Source organism: Phocoena sinus, chromosome 1 (genome assembly GCF_008692025.1).
Source record: "Phocoena sinus isolate mPhoSin1 chromosome 1, mPhoSin1.pri, whole genome shotgun sequence".
In the NCBI taxonomy this organism is placed as follows: domain Eukaryota; kingdom Metazoa; phylum Chordata; class Mammalia; order Artiodactyla; family Phocoenidae; genus Phocoena; species Phocoena sinus.
Window position 1 is genome coordinate 83,500,764 of NC_045763.1, and position 19,136 is coordinate 83,519,899.

At 46.7% G+C, this 19,136-nt stretch overlaps 1 protein-coding gene across 4 annotated transcripts in view; it reads right to left on the reverse strand.

Annotated features, from left to right (window-relative positions):
- BCAR3 (BCAR3 adaptor protein, NSP family member) overlaps positions 1 to 19,136 on the reverse strand; it is a 117,742-nt gene that overhangs the window by 48,097 nt on the left and 50,509 nt on the right. Inside the window, exon 1 of one of the 4 annotated variants that reach the window (XM_032652943.1) lies at positions 4,186 to 4,415. The exons of the other annotated variants lie outside the window; for them this stretch is intronic. Coding sequence (XP_032508834.1) covers positions 4,186 to 4,269 — 84 coding nt within the window. The 5' untranslated portion in view covers positions 4,270 to 4,415. Of the gene's footprint in view, positions 1 to 4,185; positions 4,416 to 19,136 lie in introns of those variants that run through there. 4 annotated transcript variants of the gene reach the window in all.

Genomic DNA, 19,136 nt, shown 5'->3' on the forward strand with positions numbered 1-19,136 from the left:
CACCAGCATCCTTTCCAGTGTTTGGCACAGCTCCATCTCTCTGCGGTCCTGGAGGTGCTGACCCGCTAACAGAATTTTCCCAGGATCCCAGTATCGTTTATGCTTCCAACCCACGACTCTCCAACAAAAACAAGGTCTCAGCCAGGATATAAGCTCCGGGGTCTGTGGTGAAGGGGGCACTGGGATCCAGCTCCTGTCAGGCACATCCTTCCCCGATGCTGAAACCAGATCCCTGTGGCCCCCAGATGCCAATGGAATGCATTTAGGTTTCTTTTAAAAAGCTGTGCTAGGCCTTTTTCTTTTTTTTTTTTTGGAGAGCAGGAGAAATAAGTGAGCAACTACTAACTGCCACAAGGAGGGGCTGAGTCACTTCGAAAGACATTTCCCCGGTGGCTTTTTCCACCTTGCGCAGCTTGTGCTGGCGATGCATCAGCCCCATGACAAAGGCAACCTAAGCCACTGTCAACACCAGGGTGTATCACCAGTAACCAACCTGTCACAACATCAGGCAGACCAAGGGATGGGCCACAGGGAAAATGGGCAGGACTTTCACTCTATTACATGACACTCCAACACAGAAAGGTAGTTTCCAATGAAAACAAGTTCTGAGGGCCCAACCCTCCAGGGATGGGCAGATGAGACACCTCAGGCTATAATGTGCATTCAGAGAGGCTCCAAATACTTTTTCCAGGGGCAAGGGAAATGATTTAAAGCAAAACAAAACACAACGATAGCAAACGCACGATATAAGCTCTTCCCACTATAGGGCACTTTGTGGCTGCAAAGGCAGTCACACTTCTGTATGAGAAGGTATATGCTTAAAATCCACTGCCTCTAACGACGACTTCTCATTGACAAGACCAGTGCCACTGGACTTAGTGACTGGTTAGCCAAGACTTACTGATTCATTTATCCACCAACTCCCCACTCCAACCTCCTTGTTGGTGCTCTTTCAGAAAGGTGGATATTCTGCACTTGCAAGGTAACTCCAGTCTCTTTGGTTCCCCTGAAGTTTCCTGACACAATCACACCCACCTTCATCAGGAGTAGCCAGTGATAAGGCAGCAAGTTTCAGCTCCAGTTCCCCTGCCCACACACAAGGAGAATCAGGGACTTGAGGGGCCAGAGAAGTGGGCGTTTGTCCCCATGGCCAGTTCCAGAAATGGGATCTATTGTGCTTCTCCTAAATTCCTTCTGCAGTTCTCTAGGAACCGGAAGGTGGCCCTGCCACTGCTGCAGGAAGGTGACCTAGTCTATGAAAACCAGTTCTGTGTCCTCCTTGAAGTCTTTCCTGAAAGCTGAGGTTCGCACTATGCTTTCCCAACTGAATTGTTAACTGAAGTATTAGCAGGGACAGAATCATCTCGTCAATGTTCACTGGTCTTACTATGGTATCGGAGAAAGGACACTTGGCTTGAGGCCACAAAATCTGATTTCTACTCCTGGTTCCCCACTAAATGATTCTGGAGCAGGGAGCTTCTCTGAGCCTCGGCTTCTCCTCTGTGGAGAAGGAGTAAACTACTGTCCTGCCTGATTTCAGCTTGTCTTGAGACTCCAGGGAGACAACTTGTGAAGGAACCTCAGACATTGGAAAGCCTTTTGCAAATGCAACGAAATGACACTATGGACTAATGGTCTTGTGGGAAGTCCTTCAAAGGCAGGAACCTGCCTCAGTCATTAAATCACCCCCCTCCCACCTAACAAAGTTCTTACACACGGAAAGGCTACGACATCTGCCATTCAGGGATTTTCAAACATCCCAACTAACGTCGTGGATCTGGAATATCTTCATGACAGACTCTTTTCCATTGGCTGTAAGCAAAATGTCCTTTCCTTTTCTCACTCGAGATCCAGAGGTCTTTTGTGAAATGAGTGCCTTGTGTGAACCCTTCGGGGATGTTAAAATCGTGACCCTTGACATGGCCTCAACTCATGAGGACCAGCAATGACTGCATATCCTTGACCTCCTCTCCATTCTTGGCCTCCCAATTAATTATTTTCCAGGGCCTTTGTATTCAAGTCCACACAAGGCCCTTAAACACATACTAAATTCTGCAGAATCTCTGCAAATGAGATCTTATTCCCTGAAAGCGCCTGTGTGATTGGTCCCCTATGTAATGAAGGAGCTTTTATATTTTTAGTCTTCTTCCCATACAACAAACACTATTAATAACATTGTACTTTCTCCAGAGATGATATGGATTAGACCAAATGGAAAGTTACCATGGCTACCACAGTGTTATTTTTGGTATGAGAAATTCATGCCAAGGGAAGTAGCATTCATGGTCAAGAATTGGAGCTTTATTTCCGCTTTGCTATCAGGCAATCAATCCCAATTTAATTTTGAAACTCTAATTGCAACAGAAACTAATTATGGGCAGCAAGACCTGAAACCCCTAATTAAAGTGGGAGTCAATAAAGTGATGCAGCGTTATCACTGGGGCAACCCTGGCAGGATGAGGGATTTGAGCACAGGTACGTTTTCTTTCCCAGGTAACTATCTAAGCAAAACAAGACAGGGAAACACATCCCAAGAGTCAGATGGGAAGTCTGAGCTGGGTTGGAAGGCTTCAGGTTCTGGCGAGTGAGCAGGTCGGGTCCTCTCTCTGTGCTATGAAGATGCAACATAACTAGGGTGGGATAGGAAGCCCAGGTGGGAAGGAGGGTGTTTCCACCGACAGTCAACCACCAAGAGTGGCCGTGTTGGGGAGGCCAAAGGATGGTTAGTTCAGACCAACCCCATGTGTTACTGTGGCCTTTCTGTGCAGGCCCTGGAGAACATAACTGCAGAGGCGCAGTGGTCTCAGAACAGAATCTCATCACTCAGACCCAGATATTTATGGGCTGTTTCCTCAGATACCAAATGGTGAGTTGCACTTTTCTGAACTAGCAGAAGTTGGCTTATGGGAGGACTTCTATTAGAGTGTAAATCTACTGCCAGTCCCTGCAGTGCATGATTCCCTTCGGGACCTCCCCGTCTATCTCCGACAGCTTTAAAATACTGTTAATGGCATGACTTCATCTGCCCCACTCTAGAACGATCCATATTTAGGCCAGAAACCACATGGTCCTCACGTCTCCCCACTGGGCTCCAGGTTAGAAAGGGGCTCTTAAATCAGGGAGGAAACACTCTTAACCTATGATTACTCACTCTCCTCCAAATTCCTTGACAAGGAGACAAAAATGAACTTGGCTGAATGGTTAGAAAGCTATTCTGAACACTCCAAAAGGGCAGTAAAATTAGAAGAAGCCTCTCCTCTTCATATTCACTGTCTTATTTTTCTACAAAGGGCTCTTTCTCCCTGTAACAGGATCTCCTATGAAAATTTCCTGTTGTAGCTTTTTCAATGGCACCAAATAAGTCAGTCCCTTAGGAGAGGGAGCTCTGCTGTCAGGGTGGGAAGAATTCCTTGAGAGCTTTCTGATTCCTATTTCCCATGAATAAATGAGGTCCTTAGTCATGCTGGGGCCGACAGGATTTTTCCAAGGCAGACAAGCCCCCAGATCAGTGACAGCGTATACTAAATGGAAGTCTTAGTTGTTGTCACAGGTGGGCAACAGAACAGAGGCTTCGTCTTGATTTAGTCAAAAGAGGTTCTTTGAAAATTTTCATCAAAATAAATAGTGTATTGACATATTACCTTTGGTATTGATGTCTTGTAACAAAGGTTAAGAATGGGAGCATTCTTTAAATTAAAAAAGAAAAAAGACAGTTCTGAATACGGAAAAGTTTTGGAACGTGACTGCAATTTGAAAGGAGATATTTGGTGGTTTTTGTACTTATATACGTTACTGACATAATGGAACAGCAGGGTAAGTGGAGAGAGGGGCTCAGCCTTCATTACAAACAAGGGGGGGGGAGAGAGAGAGAGAGAGAGGGAGAGAGAGAAAGAGAGAGGGAGAGAGAGAAAAGAAAAATAGTATTGAGCTACCTTGGTATAAAATTTCAGCCCAAGGAAACTGAAAGTCTCTTGAAAAACAGAGCTTCATCCTAAAGCACAGACAAGGAGCTCCCTTCTGTGTGTCCCGATCCTGCTTCCAGAGGAGACACACCACTAGGGGCTTATGAAGATCCATACGTCAAAGTCAGCACCTCTGTTTTTACAGCCAGCGGGCTGCAAACTTTTCTAGTGCTTTCAAGGCCCCCCCGCAAAGAATTTTAGATGTACCTTATCTCACACCTACCTTTACTCCAAGGAAAGACTTGCGGTGATAGAAGCAGCACAGAGCAGCCGAGAGGGCGTGGAAAGCATTGCATTCCTTAGGCATCTTTCAGTCTTCAGTCCCTGGACCACACACTTTCTTTAGGGTTAAAGGAGAGGGGGCTTGAGGCGTGAGAGCTCCAGTCCCGCTGCAGCAGCTGTGCTGCTCCAGCCCGCGGGCCGCAGGGCAGTGAGAGGCTCCTTCTCCCCGGCCGGGCTGGGACTTTCCCTCTCCGCTGAAGCCAATACGATCCACTCGCTCAATTCTGGCAGGCGGGTGTCCAGCCTGCCATGCACACAGTGCCAGAAATCCTCATGTGACCAGACTCACTTTCTGATGAAATTCTAACCTCTTTTAGAAGAGGCTTTGGGCTTTAGCTGTCCCCTCAGTTTAGAGACCCAGCAGAAATCATTATCCCCCCAGGCAACCTTTCCTCCCCAGGGCTGAAGTCACCAGGCAATCTGCTCCTAGAGGCTCTGTCTGTTTGCTTGTCGCCCCAGCACCTAGGAGTTCAAGAAGCACACATCACACCACCTTGTGATGAGACAGAGGCTCCTTTGAGAAAAGGACCCAAAGGCGAACTGGGTGTGCCTTTCCCCTAGGAGCAATCCTAGAAGTCCCGAGAAACCTGGGCAGGATCCCCATCCCACTCTCTCAGCCACCCCCAGAACTGTTTATTTTTAATTAGGATGCTCCTGGCAGCCAGTTTGCAGCTGATAACGTTGGCATAGACATCACTATTGGCAAAGCACTGTTGCCCTTAGGTGTTTAATTAGCAAGTCTGTCAGCTAACACCCTGAGCGGCCTGTGCCCTCCCCACCTGGCTGTGCAGCCTGTTGGGAGGATGGCGGACAGGCTACGTACCCTCTTTTGACCCAACTGTTTGTTCCACTCTCCTCCTTCACTTTAAACGTTTCACTGTAATTGCCCATCCTGCCTAACCCAGATCCAGTGCGCGAACCTCACGTCCAATGCCACCAAGCGCCACCAAGCGATTCTCCAGCACTAAGAGGCCTTTACCCCTACCAAGAGCCTCCCGACACCTTAGGGAAAAGGAATTGCTTTTCTTCTTTCAATCCAGTCAGGGTGGATTCTCAACAATTCTGTTTTTTTTTTTTTTAATTTTTAATCAAACCCAGGTTTCTGCCTGTAGCGCTTCCTCTCCTACTGTTCCAAATATTAACTTTCTGTGGCTTCGGCCACTCAAAAATGGAATGTGTCCTGAAGCTTTCTAAAACTTCACACAGGCAGGAACTTGTAATGAGGAAGAAACAGAACCTATTCAGTCCAGAAAGGAACAACACCAGATGAGGCATGAGGGAGGTATGAGAAATATCCAACAGGATTAGTGTCAAATCCTCAGGAGGCCTCGGCCTTTTGACTAGGTCAAGTCAGCCTGTAAAAATAGAGAACTGTTTGTTCAATGCCTGGTGTGTGGCTTCTGTGCTTAAATTACGGCTCTGGAGAGCGGTAGATCTCACACTCACCTCAAGGGGCAGAGGCTCAGCCTAATAAACACCTCTAACGTGGGGATGGAGCTACAGAGGGCCTGTCATCACAGGAACAACCAGGGAGGCTGACTTCCTTTCTGCTTCCTCAACTGGCTCCCCACCCCCCATGATTCTGGGGCCCAGATGTGCAGCCCTGGGTCCTGGGAAGTCCACCTGAGACCTTGGAAGCAAGCACCAAGGGTGGTAGAATTCACGGGGTTTTTGAGCTGGAGGGGCCCTTGGAGATGGTCCAGTTTGTGGGTCAATACTGTCCCCCAAGGTCCATGAACTGGACCCATGAGGAAGCATTTTCTCTGTTTGCCCTCATTTCCATTAGATGGGGTTCAAAGAGTAAGTCCACGTGAGCAGCCAGGGCCCACGGCCTCAGGAGTTTTATGGGGATGACTCATCAATCAGGCCAATAGCCACCAGGTAAGGGGCCCAGTTCGCACCTGCTGTTCCCCTTTGACAGGAAGTGACAAGCTCTGTCAGAATAAGAAACTCCCGGGACTTCCCTGGTGGCGCAGTGGTTAAGAATCCGCCTGCCAATGCAGGGGACACGGGTTCGAGCCCTGGTCCAGGAAGATCCCACATGCTGTGGAGCAGCTAAGCCCCTGCGCCACAACAACTGAGCCTGTGCTCTAGAGCCTGAGAGCTACAACTACTGAACCCGCGTGCCACAACTACTGAAGCCCACGTGCCTAGAGCCTGTGCTCCGCAACAAGAGAAGCCACCGCAATGAGAAGCCCGCGCACGACAGCAAAGAGTAGCCCCCAACCGCCGCAACTGGAGAGAAAAGCCCCTGCGCAGCAGCGAAGACCCAACGCAGCCAATAAATAAGTAAATAAGAAGAAACTCCCCAAGAGGCTAGCACCCCCAGCTCAGAAAAAGGGAGGGAAGCAGCTCCTTAAATCCTGCACAGAAATTCAGTAAGATTAGTCAGCCAAAGCCTCTGAATTCTGATACCCTACCCACAGAAAGACTGAATGAAGTGCATTCTTGGAAGAAAACATACTTAAAAAAACTCAGACATGTAAATTACATAGAATTACATAGTCAAGTGCTCCAGGGCCAGGTAAAAGCAAAGCAAAAGACAGGTCACTGCAGAATCACAGCTCTTGTCACCTGAGGCTTTCCCTGTTGACTCTAAAAAATGTCTCCATAACGCACGAAGAATTGGTTCTGTCAGGATTAAACAGTGAGCTAATCTTATTAGGTAACTGTTTCCTAAGCACTTTTTATTTTTTTGTTCCACACAAAAAATAATTTCTAAAGCAGCTCTCAAAGGTTTTAATCAATTTTCCCCTGAAATGGCCAAGGAGAGAGACTAAAATAACATGTTGTTATTGCCACTAAAGATGACAGTTGCATGAATTCGTAAAGTGCTCTTCACTGACTTATGTTTTCTGATGTCTCCCATCCACACCGATCAACTCCCCCCAGTTGTCCCCACAGTGATGATTCTATTCTAGTTACAAAGAAACAGAGGACCAGAATGGCGTGTCATGCAGCAGAGGACAGACAAAGGACCAGGAACTCCAGCCTGTGCTTTTGCCAGAACCTGGTATCTGATCACCAAATATGAGATTTTTTAATGTCATATAATTAAACCGGTTACTGACACAGCCCCATGAAAAAGAGTTGTGACCTGGGGTAGGTGGCCATTGTCTGATGATTTGGTACATGTGATCTAGGACCAGTCAAAGTTTGTATTCAGGGCTTTCTAAACACTATGCTCTTCTGGGGACAGGGGTCAGCATCTCTAATGCAACCCCAGGGACTGATGGAGGCGGGGTGGCCCGGAGCAAGCAGCACAGAGCTCTGGGAAAGCGCTGTGCTCTCCAGCGCCCCCTCTGGCCTCCTGGGAGGCTCACTCCTCTGAACCAAGAAATACACCTGTGAGAAAAGCCAAGGCTGCGCAGCCAGGTGAACCCTTGAAGAAAATCCTCATGACCTCCCGTCAAATGTTGCCCACCCTGTCTGGGAATAGGGTTAAAGCAGACCAGAGGAAGGCCCCTGCACAAGCATTGCCATCAGTGCCATTTTTGCCTTGGGCAGCCTTAATATTAACCTGCCCTATTTAGTAACCATGGAAACAGGGGGTGCCTGCCAGTCATATTCCACAGACAAGTGCTTCTTGTCAGCAGCAGCCCTTGGGCTGGGAGGGGCTGAGAGGCGCACCGAGTCCCTTTCCCAAAGTGCCACAGTCCGCACTAGAAGCTCAGCCTCCCCGTGAGGTAGACCCTCTCTCCAACACAGCATGGGGTGGGGACGAGGTCTCTGAGGAGGAAGATGTGCCTACCAGGTACCTGCTTTTCCCTGTTTCAGGGAAACCGAGAAAATAAAGCTGCCCACACCTCCACTCCCCTTCCCAGGGCCAGCCCGGAATCAAGGCATCAAGCCTTAAACAACACCAAGGTGCTCTCGGTCACTGTCAAGCAGCCCTGCAGACAGTGACACTGCCCGAGGTGGGCGGCAGGCTTTGATCGTAGGGCACTGATCCAAGGCCACAAGGCCCAGCTGGTCTCTGCCCACAGGGGACACACTCGGAACATTAGTCAAGAGATCAGCACAAGTCTACATGGTCAAAACAGCTCCACCTTTGGGGCAACTGCTGGGACTCCTCACCTCCCTAGAAAGATCCATCCTTCCTGGCTTTTTGCCTCCACTAAACCCCAGTGATCTGGCGCTCAGTGAACAAAGACAGCGTTAAGGAGTTAGGGAGTAAGACATTCCCCCTGGTGCCCTAGAAGCAGGAAGATTAACCCAGACTGGCCCAATCCTAAGGATCCGAGGCCGCCTTCCGCAGGCCCTGCTCCCTGAAGAGTGTCCCGCCTGGGGGGCCCTGGGCTGCAAAGGGGCGCGTTTATCAGCAGCCCTGCTTCCCTGCCACCAGCTTGTCTGCGTGATTCTGATCACAGTAACCAGGAGGTGAGGTTTTAGGGGAGGAGGTCGGGCATCTGAGCACCTGCCCTCCCATAAAAGCCACAGGGCTCGAGAAGGGCTGGGAAACCGCTGAGGGAGGAGGACGCCGTCAGGAAACAGGTCACCTCTTCCTCACGTGAGACTCAGCAGCTTCACAAGCCGCCAAAGACAATTCAACACATTTTCCTATATGCAAACACAATTTATTTCCTGCTCCAAAAGGGGATGCAAACTGGACGCGGCGGGAGGAGGGCAGGAAGTGCCGGCTGAGCTCTTAGGGCCGGGTTGTGTGTCGCTGGAGAACACAGAGGGTGCATTTACGAGCCTTTGCTGTACGCCCCTCCTCTCGCTCTGACGGTTCCCCCAGATTCCTCAAGGGGATGAAAGAGTATGGCTGTTAAGTGGTCTCTATCCGGAAGCGGTATTGATCTGCTTAGCACATAAAGAGAGACCAAGGACAGTATTCACAAACAGATTGCTCCCTACCGAGCCTTCCATCCCCTCCACAAATTTGTTTCTCTAACCGGCTATTAAAATTGTATAACTGATAACATGAAGCAAAATTAGGTGAGCATCCAGCCCTGACTGCTTTCTCGCGCTGCCGCGTACAATCCCGTCCCATACATCCCTCCACCACCACTGCCACCTATTGCCTGATATCACCCCAGAAATCCTATACTATGCAAGCTCAATTTTCTATTTTTACCATTACGGCCAAATTAAAAGAACATGCACAGGGCGTAATTCCAGCCTCTCAAACAGCAGACTCAGACTTTCTGGCGGCCTCAGCCTGCTTTGAGAGTCTGTGAAAACCACGGACCCTCCTCTCAGAACAAAAGGCACATATTGCAAAGTTTTACATATAATTTCAGGGGATTCCTTGTCTCCGGAAGCCCAGTCTTACACCCGTGGGAGTCGTACTCATCCAAGATGATCCGCCACCCACCTCCCAAGCTTCCTTCCATTCTACACCCGCTGTACAGGCGACACACCCAGAGCACTCATTTGTTCTCCTGTCACTGTAGCGCCTAGGCTTTCTTTGCTGTACGCTTTTCTCTTTCCCCTTCCAGCAACTAATAGTGACAGCAAAAGCCCCTCAGAGGCCCTTCCCATGCAGAGCGCCGCAGAGATGGCCTGAGGGGCATCCACGAAACCAGAATGTGCAAAGGCTCACCAACCAGATCCAGCCGCGTGGGCTCCCATCTCGGCTGCCACGGGCTCACCCCTCTCACAAGCACTTCTGCAAAATGACATCTGCCAAAACTGAGCTGTGAGACACATATCTGCACGTTTCAAGTGCTGCTGGGAGGCGGCAGGGTAGAGGGAGAGCCAGGGTGGGTTCAAGTCTTCATTGTACCACTAGCAAGCTGGGTGACCTTGGGAAATTTCTTAACCTCTCTGGACCCCAGTTTCCTCCTCCAACTTACTGGGTTTTTGTGAGGATCAACAGAGATAACACATAAAGAGCCTGGCAACACAGAGTCTAGGCACTCAGCAAACGTGAGCCTCCCTTCCCCTCCAAAGGAAGGGACCACAAAACCTGTTTCTCCGGTCCATTCCTCCTACAGGGCACATGCCCAGCTGCACCCTAAATTTCACCCAAAGGGCAGGCTATTGGACCCAAGTCCTGCAAGGAGAGTGTGGACAGCACCACCCTGAGCCACTGACCGACCCCAGCTGGTACTGAGGTGACTCCTGAGCCTTGAAAGCCAGGGAACAATGAGGAGGAGTTTAAGAGGTTTCTTTAGCCTTAAAATATTTTTTAGCCTTCAGATTTTAAGACTGTGTATTAAAATTGGTTTGAATCACACTTGCTCAGATACCTAAGATGATTTTCTACTGCAGACTCTCTGTCATTTGGGGAGTTAACAGTCCATAGCATCTGCCCACTTGGCCCTCACCCAAGGGGACTCCTGGGTCCACCTGCAACTACCAAGCTCTCCATGTCCCACCACTGTCCCAGCTAGTCTGACTAGGGATCCCATGGCCCCTCCTTTCCCATTGTCCCCACATCAAGTGACTGCAGAGCTGGGCTTCAGCCTATGTCCCACCTGGATGCCCTGCCTGGTGCTCCTCCAACCTTTCCCCCTACCCCCTGCCTGGCTCTCCAGGTCCTTGCCCTGGGACTGGATCTTCCACGTGTGTCTAGAGTCCCCAGAAGGGCCACCTCTCATGTGCCTGACTCCTTCATACTTCACCAGTCCATATTACTGGGTACTCTGATGCCAACCATTTATACAATTAGAGCTGTGCCTGGGATAGCCCTTGGACGTGCCTGCCTCGCCCAGCTACCTTCTCTGTGTCATCTCTGATTCTGCTTTCTGCCTGCACCTCCTGCTCTCCAGCCCCTAACGGCAGGGATCGCCAGAGTTACAGTGCACTCTTCCAAGGCCACCACACACCCACCTCCCACCCAGAAAGGGTACCAAAGTTCTGAGTGGATGAAGCAGACTGTGAGGGATGCCTCAGAAGGCAGGAACCCTCGGACAGAGGGCAGGGTAGGCACCAGGTAAGAGGTGGAGCCAGGACTACCTCGACTCATTCCAGCCTTGAAAGCTGTGGCCAAGTGAAAGAGAAAATGATCTTAATGAATCCCTTCTTCTCTGTTTTCGAGCAAATTCCAGCCACCTGAATACAATACTTCAGTGGGAAAATATCATTTTTTCATGGTCATAAACTGATAATGGGTGTCATCTGAGGGACATACCAGATAATTATGCATCCTGCCCAAAGAGCTATGAGAACCAGTCAGTCTAGGCCAGGAATTCTTAACCTCTGGTGGGATGGGGCTTCCATGAACCACTGGAAATTGTATACAAACTGCTGTATGAGTACTGTTCATTGAGGTGAGGGGTCCGTGGCTTTTACCCAAGAGTCATGTGACATAACAATCCCCACTGATCCAGAAGGACTTTCAGTAGCTCCTAAAGATGTAGCTCCTGAGGGTTTTAACTTGATCTTTTTTCTAGTGGAGAGGGAAGGGCAGAGGATACCCTGGTCATCACAGACATGGGCGAAGACAGATAGCCCCCCTTCCCTTAGTCACCTTGGACACAGTCAAGTCTTGGCAGGGCTGGGGCTGGTAAGAGGAGGAGATAGAGAGCTTTGAGGCAAGCAGTGTCACTTTCCTTCCTGCTGTTGGAGTAGCTTTAAACACCTGCGAGAGGAGAACCCTTTCCCCCAGCTGGCGGAAGAGCCTGTCTGCATGCAATGCTTAGTAAATGCTTAGTGAGACCCTCAGCATCCCCTCCCCAACCACAGACTCCAGGGATGCGGTCCCTCCCATTAGACTGCAGCAGTCACAGACATCGTTCCAGCTCTCAGCCGGGCTCCTCAAAGGAGCCTTCACCACCCCATGTGCAAGGTCCCCGAGAGCCAGCATTTATACAGAGGACTTTTACCATAGTGTCTATTTAATACTCGTGCTAGGAGACACGTATTATTATCTCTATTTCACATATGAGATCAAAACAGTTCTTAGAGTTAATAATTAAAACGACTATGAATCAGAGTGGCTGGCTCTATCGCATGTGATCATGGAAGCATGGATACCACCTGGTTGCCTAGAGTACCTTATCTTGTGCAAATCCAGCAGGCAGAATTATAGCTGCTGCAAAAACCCTCTCCCTCCGACCGAGTGACAGATATTTTTGGCAACATAGACAGCTGGTCTCTGAAATATCCCTGGTCAGAAGTTCTCAACATTACTGATGGGAAAGGGCAGGACATGTACAGATGGATACTGAGGCCAGAATCTGAGAAAAGCCAGGAGGCAGCAAAGCCCCATCACACAGCTGATAAATGGAGGGCTAAGGGACAGACCATCTTTGTCGTATATGAAGATATCAGCTGGGCCCATTTCTCTACAGGAAAAGGCCGAATCAGAGGGTGAGCTGCACGGGAAGGACTGTACTGATTACCAGCTCCTTTCTTCACTTCCTAAGGCAGTCAACTGCTAAGCCCAATGCCACCTCAGAAGTGACATCGAGGCAGTCAGCATTCATGCGGGTAATAGGTTCCTTCTGTCAGTGGCTCAAAGGACAGTACAATCCCTGGCTTTCCATGTACACCCAGAGGAGTGGGAAGGCAGGGGAAGGAAGGGAGAGTTACCAGGGAGAGCAGCAAGAACTCATCTGGATCATTCTTGAGGATCAACACACCTGCCTCAGGGTTAGGCCACTTGTGACAACAGATGCAGGAATTTTTCCAAAGTCAAACTAGAAATCAAGGGGAATTCACAGCCCCTCTGCACCACCTCCTCACCTCCCACCTATAATTTCTCTGTAACAGTAGGGGAATCTGGGAATCTGCCTCCCAATTAAACTGGGAGGCAAGGATATCCAGCATATAAATAAACCAGGAGGGAGATAAGCTAGAGAAAGGTGAGTATATGACTTGAAAAGACCAAAACAAAAATATCTCTGTAAAACCTAGCATGCATATGCCAACATGTACCAGCATTTTATATATGCACCCTGAGTAGACAGAGACAATTAGAAACATAGCCTAATAGATTCGCATCCTAAAAATTCAGGGAGAAAAATGATGTAAATAGCAGACAGTGGTTATTACATTTAAAACCTTTACCCCAGGGCATGTGTATTCATGCTTGTAATGGTTGTGTAATCCAATCAGAATACTGAACACCTAATGGTCCAGGAGTGGCCATGTGACCTAAGTTAGACCAATCAGAGTCCTTCCTTGGGATTTTTCAAACCAGAGCAGAGGTAGAGGTCGCCTTTTCCCTTTGGACCATAAGCTTTAAGATTATAAGCTTAGAATAGCCAACAGCCATGTGCCCCCAACTACATGGAGAAGTTGATCTGAGAGAATGCAGTCAACATGCTGAGAGAAGCAGATGCAAAGGGCTGAGAGTCCAGACGTGTTTTCCTTCCTGAGAACAGTCATCGACCCAGGCCACTCCGCCCCTGCCCTTCCCAGTGATAAATTTCCTAGCTCACATCATCAGTTTGAGAGTTTACAGGTTCACCTTATCATTGTGAGATTAGGTAAACACTTGAGAGTGAAATATAACACACTGTGTTGGGCTCTGCTAGAGTTCACCTGTATAAGACACGATCCCTAAATCTGGAAATGCTAAAAAGGAGCCAACATAAACTGATGCTACACGAAAACACGTATGATACATGCCCATTAATAACAGGGTGATACACTCATGTTGCAGGGATGGGTGGATATTAATAGTGTTTCATAGCCTACTCCAAGGACACTCCATTATAGAACTGGGTTGTCTTGAGTTCTCAAGGATAAAGCAGACATGAATTTGCCTGTAGGAAAAGGGAGAGGGATTCACAGAGTTAGAATGTTCTGTGCCACTGAGTATAGGTGCAAGTTTTGCTCCCACAACCAGCATCCCGCCTAGGCTACAGGAAACTACTAATAAATGGCTCTCTCAATCCTGCTTATACAGGCAACAGCAGCATCTTATCTTCCTGGAGAACATTTCCAAAGGCTATTCTGTTTTGTAGAAAGCCAGAGGACCTGATTCAGAGGCAAAGGCTCAGACATTCCCTTACAAAGGAGAACGTTACCAGGTAAGATGGATTACCTGGGAGGGCAACTCTCATGACTCCTAGATCAAAAGAAAGGAAATTTGCATCACTTCCAAATTATATTTACATCTTCCCAAATTTGTTCCCTATGTAGTCCTTAGGTGGGCACGGCCTGGAAGGAGCCACGGATCCCTGGTTCTCAGCCTGTGTGGCCCTATGGGGCATCCTTCACCCATTGCTCTTGTTCTATTCATCCCAGTGAGGAGCCTCAGCCCCAAACCTGTCTTCCAGCATCCAGCTACTGAAGCACTAATTAGAATGATGTGTTCTTGTCTGGTGGCCTCAGGACCTCAGTCATCATCTTCACTCCAACGCCCAGTACAATGCCAGAACATTTGAAGATAGCACAGGGATTCTCAATCTCGATCCACAAACACCTTAGAAGATGCACAGTAAGTGTGTGCGCATATTTGTAGAGACAGGTTTCTTATTCACCATATTTGCAAAAAGATAGGGGACCACCCCCTAGACAGTTAAGAACCACAGAAGCATGAGACGTGAATTGCCACATGGGGGTTGCTGTCCTCACTGGTGAACCCACCTTGCCGTCCCTGTGGCTGGATTAGGGCTGGTTCCCACTTCATCCCTTAGAAGCACTTTACTCTTTTAAACTGTGACCTACCCGGGTTCCCAAACGGGAAGAGGCTCCCAAGACACAGTGATTCCCAACTTCCACCACCTGCTCTGAGTGAGCAACCGTAGAATGCTCTGCAAACTGGGAGAGAAGAGGATACGGCACTGTTCTGCTTAGGTTCCTGCCAGTAAAGACCATGGGAAGACAGAGAGGAGGAGACTGGACCACGATGGACACAACTGGACCACACAGCTCCTTTCAAAAAGCACCCACCTGGGCCTCTGAAAAATAAGGATCCAGTAGGAGACTGGTGGCCACAGGAAACAGCCCATCAGCTTTATCATTTCTTCTGTACAAAAAGCTCTTTTGAGAGTGTGAATGGGGGCTTTATGTAGTAAGTTCTCATCCACGAGCTAATAAGTATGTGAAATAGCCTCTCAGACCAGGTTCTTACAGGCTGGACACTGAGGTCATTCAAGGAACAATTAGATGCCATCTGGAGAGAGCTGGAACTCGAAGGGCCAAGTGGCATGCTCTGGTTCCCAGGGTCTGACACATCCCTATCTTCACTGACAGAAAGGATGAATGGAGTCAGCTAGCTAATCCATGCTGGGAGCAGAGAATGGGCAAATACACAGCAATTAACAAACGCTTAAGGATCAGGGGAATGTTGAGTTCAGCCTGCCCCAAGGAAACGTACCCCTCGACTGCATTCACACATCCAAGCTGAGCATCTTTGCCATAAACCAGGCATTGACCTCACCAAGCTCGGGGCTTTCATGGTTTTAACATAAAGCAATTAGAGCAGAACAGCAACTGCTGTGGCCCAGCTCTTTACAGTAGATAATGAGCAAGGACTTGATCGTGTGAAATAGAGTTAGTATTTACTGAGGCTTTACAATCCACTCAATTGTAAAGAACAGGCGGACAATTGTGAACCCTTATTTCTGGGATAGATCCTCAATTTTTTCTTATTTTTAAATGAAAATTGATGTCCCTTCTCTATTAATAATCAGTATTTTAAATGTAAATGCTATTGTTGAGCACGCTGGGTTTTTTCTTAGCTAGAGAAAAAATATGTATTTAGATAAACAGACAGTGATTATGTGTATTAGTGTTTCTGCAGCTTTATAACAGCTCTTTAGTAGCGGGAGACCCTCTAGGACGGCAGTGCTCAGTGTGGTCTGCAGGCCCACGGGAGCCTTTCAGGGAGTCTGTGAGGTTAACAGTATTTTCGTAATAATACTGAGGCCTTTTTTTGCCTTTTTCACTGGGTTGACATTTATGCTGATAGAGCAAAAGCAATGATGGGTAAAACTACTGGGACTGGAGCAGGAAGCAAGGGGGAGGCACCAAACTGGATAAGTAGTCACTGCATTTCTTGACCACCATGCTTTTTAAATTTATTTTTTACATATTAAAAATTAAAAATATGTATTTCTTTAAAAAACAGCCAGTTCCACTTAAGAAGTCCTTGATGAAGCAGTAAGAATTACAATAGTCTCCCCTTATCTGCAGGCAGTGTGTCTCAAGACCCCCAGTGGATGCCTGAAACCACCGATAGTACCAAACCATATATATACTATGCTTTTTCCTATACATACAGACCTATGATGAAGTTTAATTTATAAATTAGGTACAGGAAGAGAATATCTGAATTGCCAACACCACTACTCTTGTGCTTTGGGGCCATTAATAAGTAAAATAAGGGTTACTTGAACAAGTACTGCAATACCTTGAGAGTCAATCTGATAAAAGATGGCTACCAAGTGACTAACGGATGGGATACATTGGACAAAGGGATGATTCATGGGTTAGGCAGGAAGAAGACTTCATCAGGCTACTCAGAATGGCACACAATTTAAAACTTACAAATTGTCCGAAAAAGAAAAAAACACTTATTAGAAAAGATACATGCACCCCAATGTTCATAGTCACGTGACTTACAATTGCCAAGATAGAAACAACCTAAGTGTCCATCAACGGATGGATGGATAAAGAAGATGTGCGCGCACACACACACACACACACACACACACACACACACACACACACACACACACACACACAGGATACTACTCAGCCATAAAAAAGAATGACATCTTGCCACTTGCAGCAACATGGATGGACCTGGAGGACATTATGCTAAGTGAAGTAAGTCAGACAGAGAAAGACAAACACTGTATGATATATGTGGAATCTAAAAACTACAACGAACTAGTGAATGTGACAGTAAAGTAGACTCACAGATATGGAGAACAAACTAGTGGTTACCAGTGGGGAGAGGGAAGAGGGGAGGGGCAATATAGGGGTAGGAGATTAAGAGGTACAAACCATTAGCTATAAAATGAGCTATAAGGATATATTGTACAACACAGGGAATATAGCCAATATTTTATAATAATTATTTATGGAGTATAACTTTTAAAATTTGTGAATCACTATATTGGACACCTGTAAGTTATATAATATTGTACATCAACTATACTTGAGTAAAAAAATATTGTACCACCACATAAAATAAAACTTATGAATTGTTCATATCTGGAATTTTCAGACCATGGTTGACCATGGGTGACTGAAGCTACAGATCAGGGGGACTACTGTATTCACTTTATTACATCCTGGCCCTTGAGTCCATGTCTCGAAATTTCTGTGTGGTGAGACAGGAAGCAGACATACAGCACTTCTCCTGCACACCCAACACAGTGGTTGTCTCGAGGGAAAGCAATTATGCCATTAAGTTGTAGGCTGCACTAGCTGCTTTTTCATGGAATGCCATTTTTACTTCAGAGAATGTCTGACAAACAATGGTTATGCAGACACGAGTATTTATTTGGCAGACATTTTCTACAAAATGAACAAAGTGAGCCTGTCACATCAAGGAAAACAACTGACAGTGTTTGTTGCCAATGCTAAAACTTGAGCTTTCAACTGAAAATGAGAATTTTGAGAAACGTGTATTTACCACCATGAGTGGTAAATACTTTAATGATTTTTTTCTTGAATGACGATAATAATGAATGTGAGTTTTGGGTATTGTATAGTGAAATATGTTAACATTTCGAAGATCTGCATATCTCAGCAAAGCAGTGTTTTTCAAATGACCAATGCACGATGGTACAAAATCATGCATGGGTAAGATCCATTCACATTGCCAGATAGACCAATGGATTTTAAGGGAATAGAGTAAAAAAAAAAAAAAGTTCATTGATATGATTTCAGATTCCACACTGCAATTAATCTTTATGGAACTACAACTTTTCAAGTTTTAGTATAATAACAAAGAAGAATATCTCTAATGATCTGAAAAGGCTATTAAAATACTAGTCCTAGGGGATGAGGAGTGGGCAAAATGGGTGAAGGGGATCAAAAGGTACAAATTTCCAGTTATAAAGTGAGTAAGTGCTGGGGATGTAATATACAGCATGGTGACTATAGTTAATAATACTATATTGCGGGCTTCCCTGGTGGTGCAGTGGTTGCGGGTCCGCCTGCCGATGCAGGGGACACGGGTTCATGCCCCGGTCCAGGAAGATCCCACATGCTGCGGAGTGGCTAGGCCCCTGAGCCATGGCCGCTGAGCATGGGTGTCCGGAGCCTGTGCTCCGCAACGGGAGAGGCCACAGCGGTGAGAGGACCGCGTACCGCAAATAAATAAATAATACTATATTGCATATTTGAAAGTAGCTAGCAAAGTGGATCTTGAAAGTTCTCATCAGAAAAAAAATTTTTTATAACTATGTATGGGGATGGATGCTAACTGGTCTTATTGTGATCATTTTGCAATATATACAAATATCAAATCATTACATCGTATACCTGAAACTAATATAATGTTATGTCAATCATACCTCAATAAAAAAAGACTATTCCTCCCTTTTTGAATTACATTATCTGTGCAAGACCAGATTTTCTTTAGACTTCAACCAAAATTATGTAACACAACAGATTGAAGGCTAAAGCAGATATGAGAATCAAGCTTGTTCCATTAGACTAGACACTAAAGAGATGTGCAAAAATGTAAACCAATGCCATTCTTCTCACTAAATTTCGTTTTGGAAAATGATTATTTTTTTATAAAACATGCTATTTATAGTCACATAATGGGTTTAATATTGTTATTTTAAATGAATTAAATAAACATTAAAAATTCCTACATTTTAATTTCTCATACAATAAACCAATAGCTAAAACCCACATAACAAAAGCTCTTTGGGGTCCTCAATAATTTGTAACAATTGAAAAGGGGTCTTGAGACCAAAGAGTTTAAAAACTTAGGCTCTCATATATCTAACCTACCTGTTTTACATAATTTTGATTAAGCCATAAGTTTTCAGCATCAAATCTGTGGAGTAGACTAAGGTATAT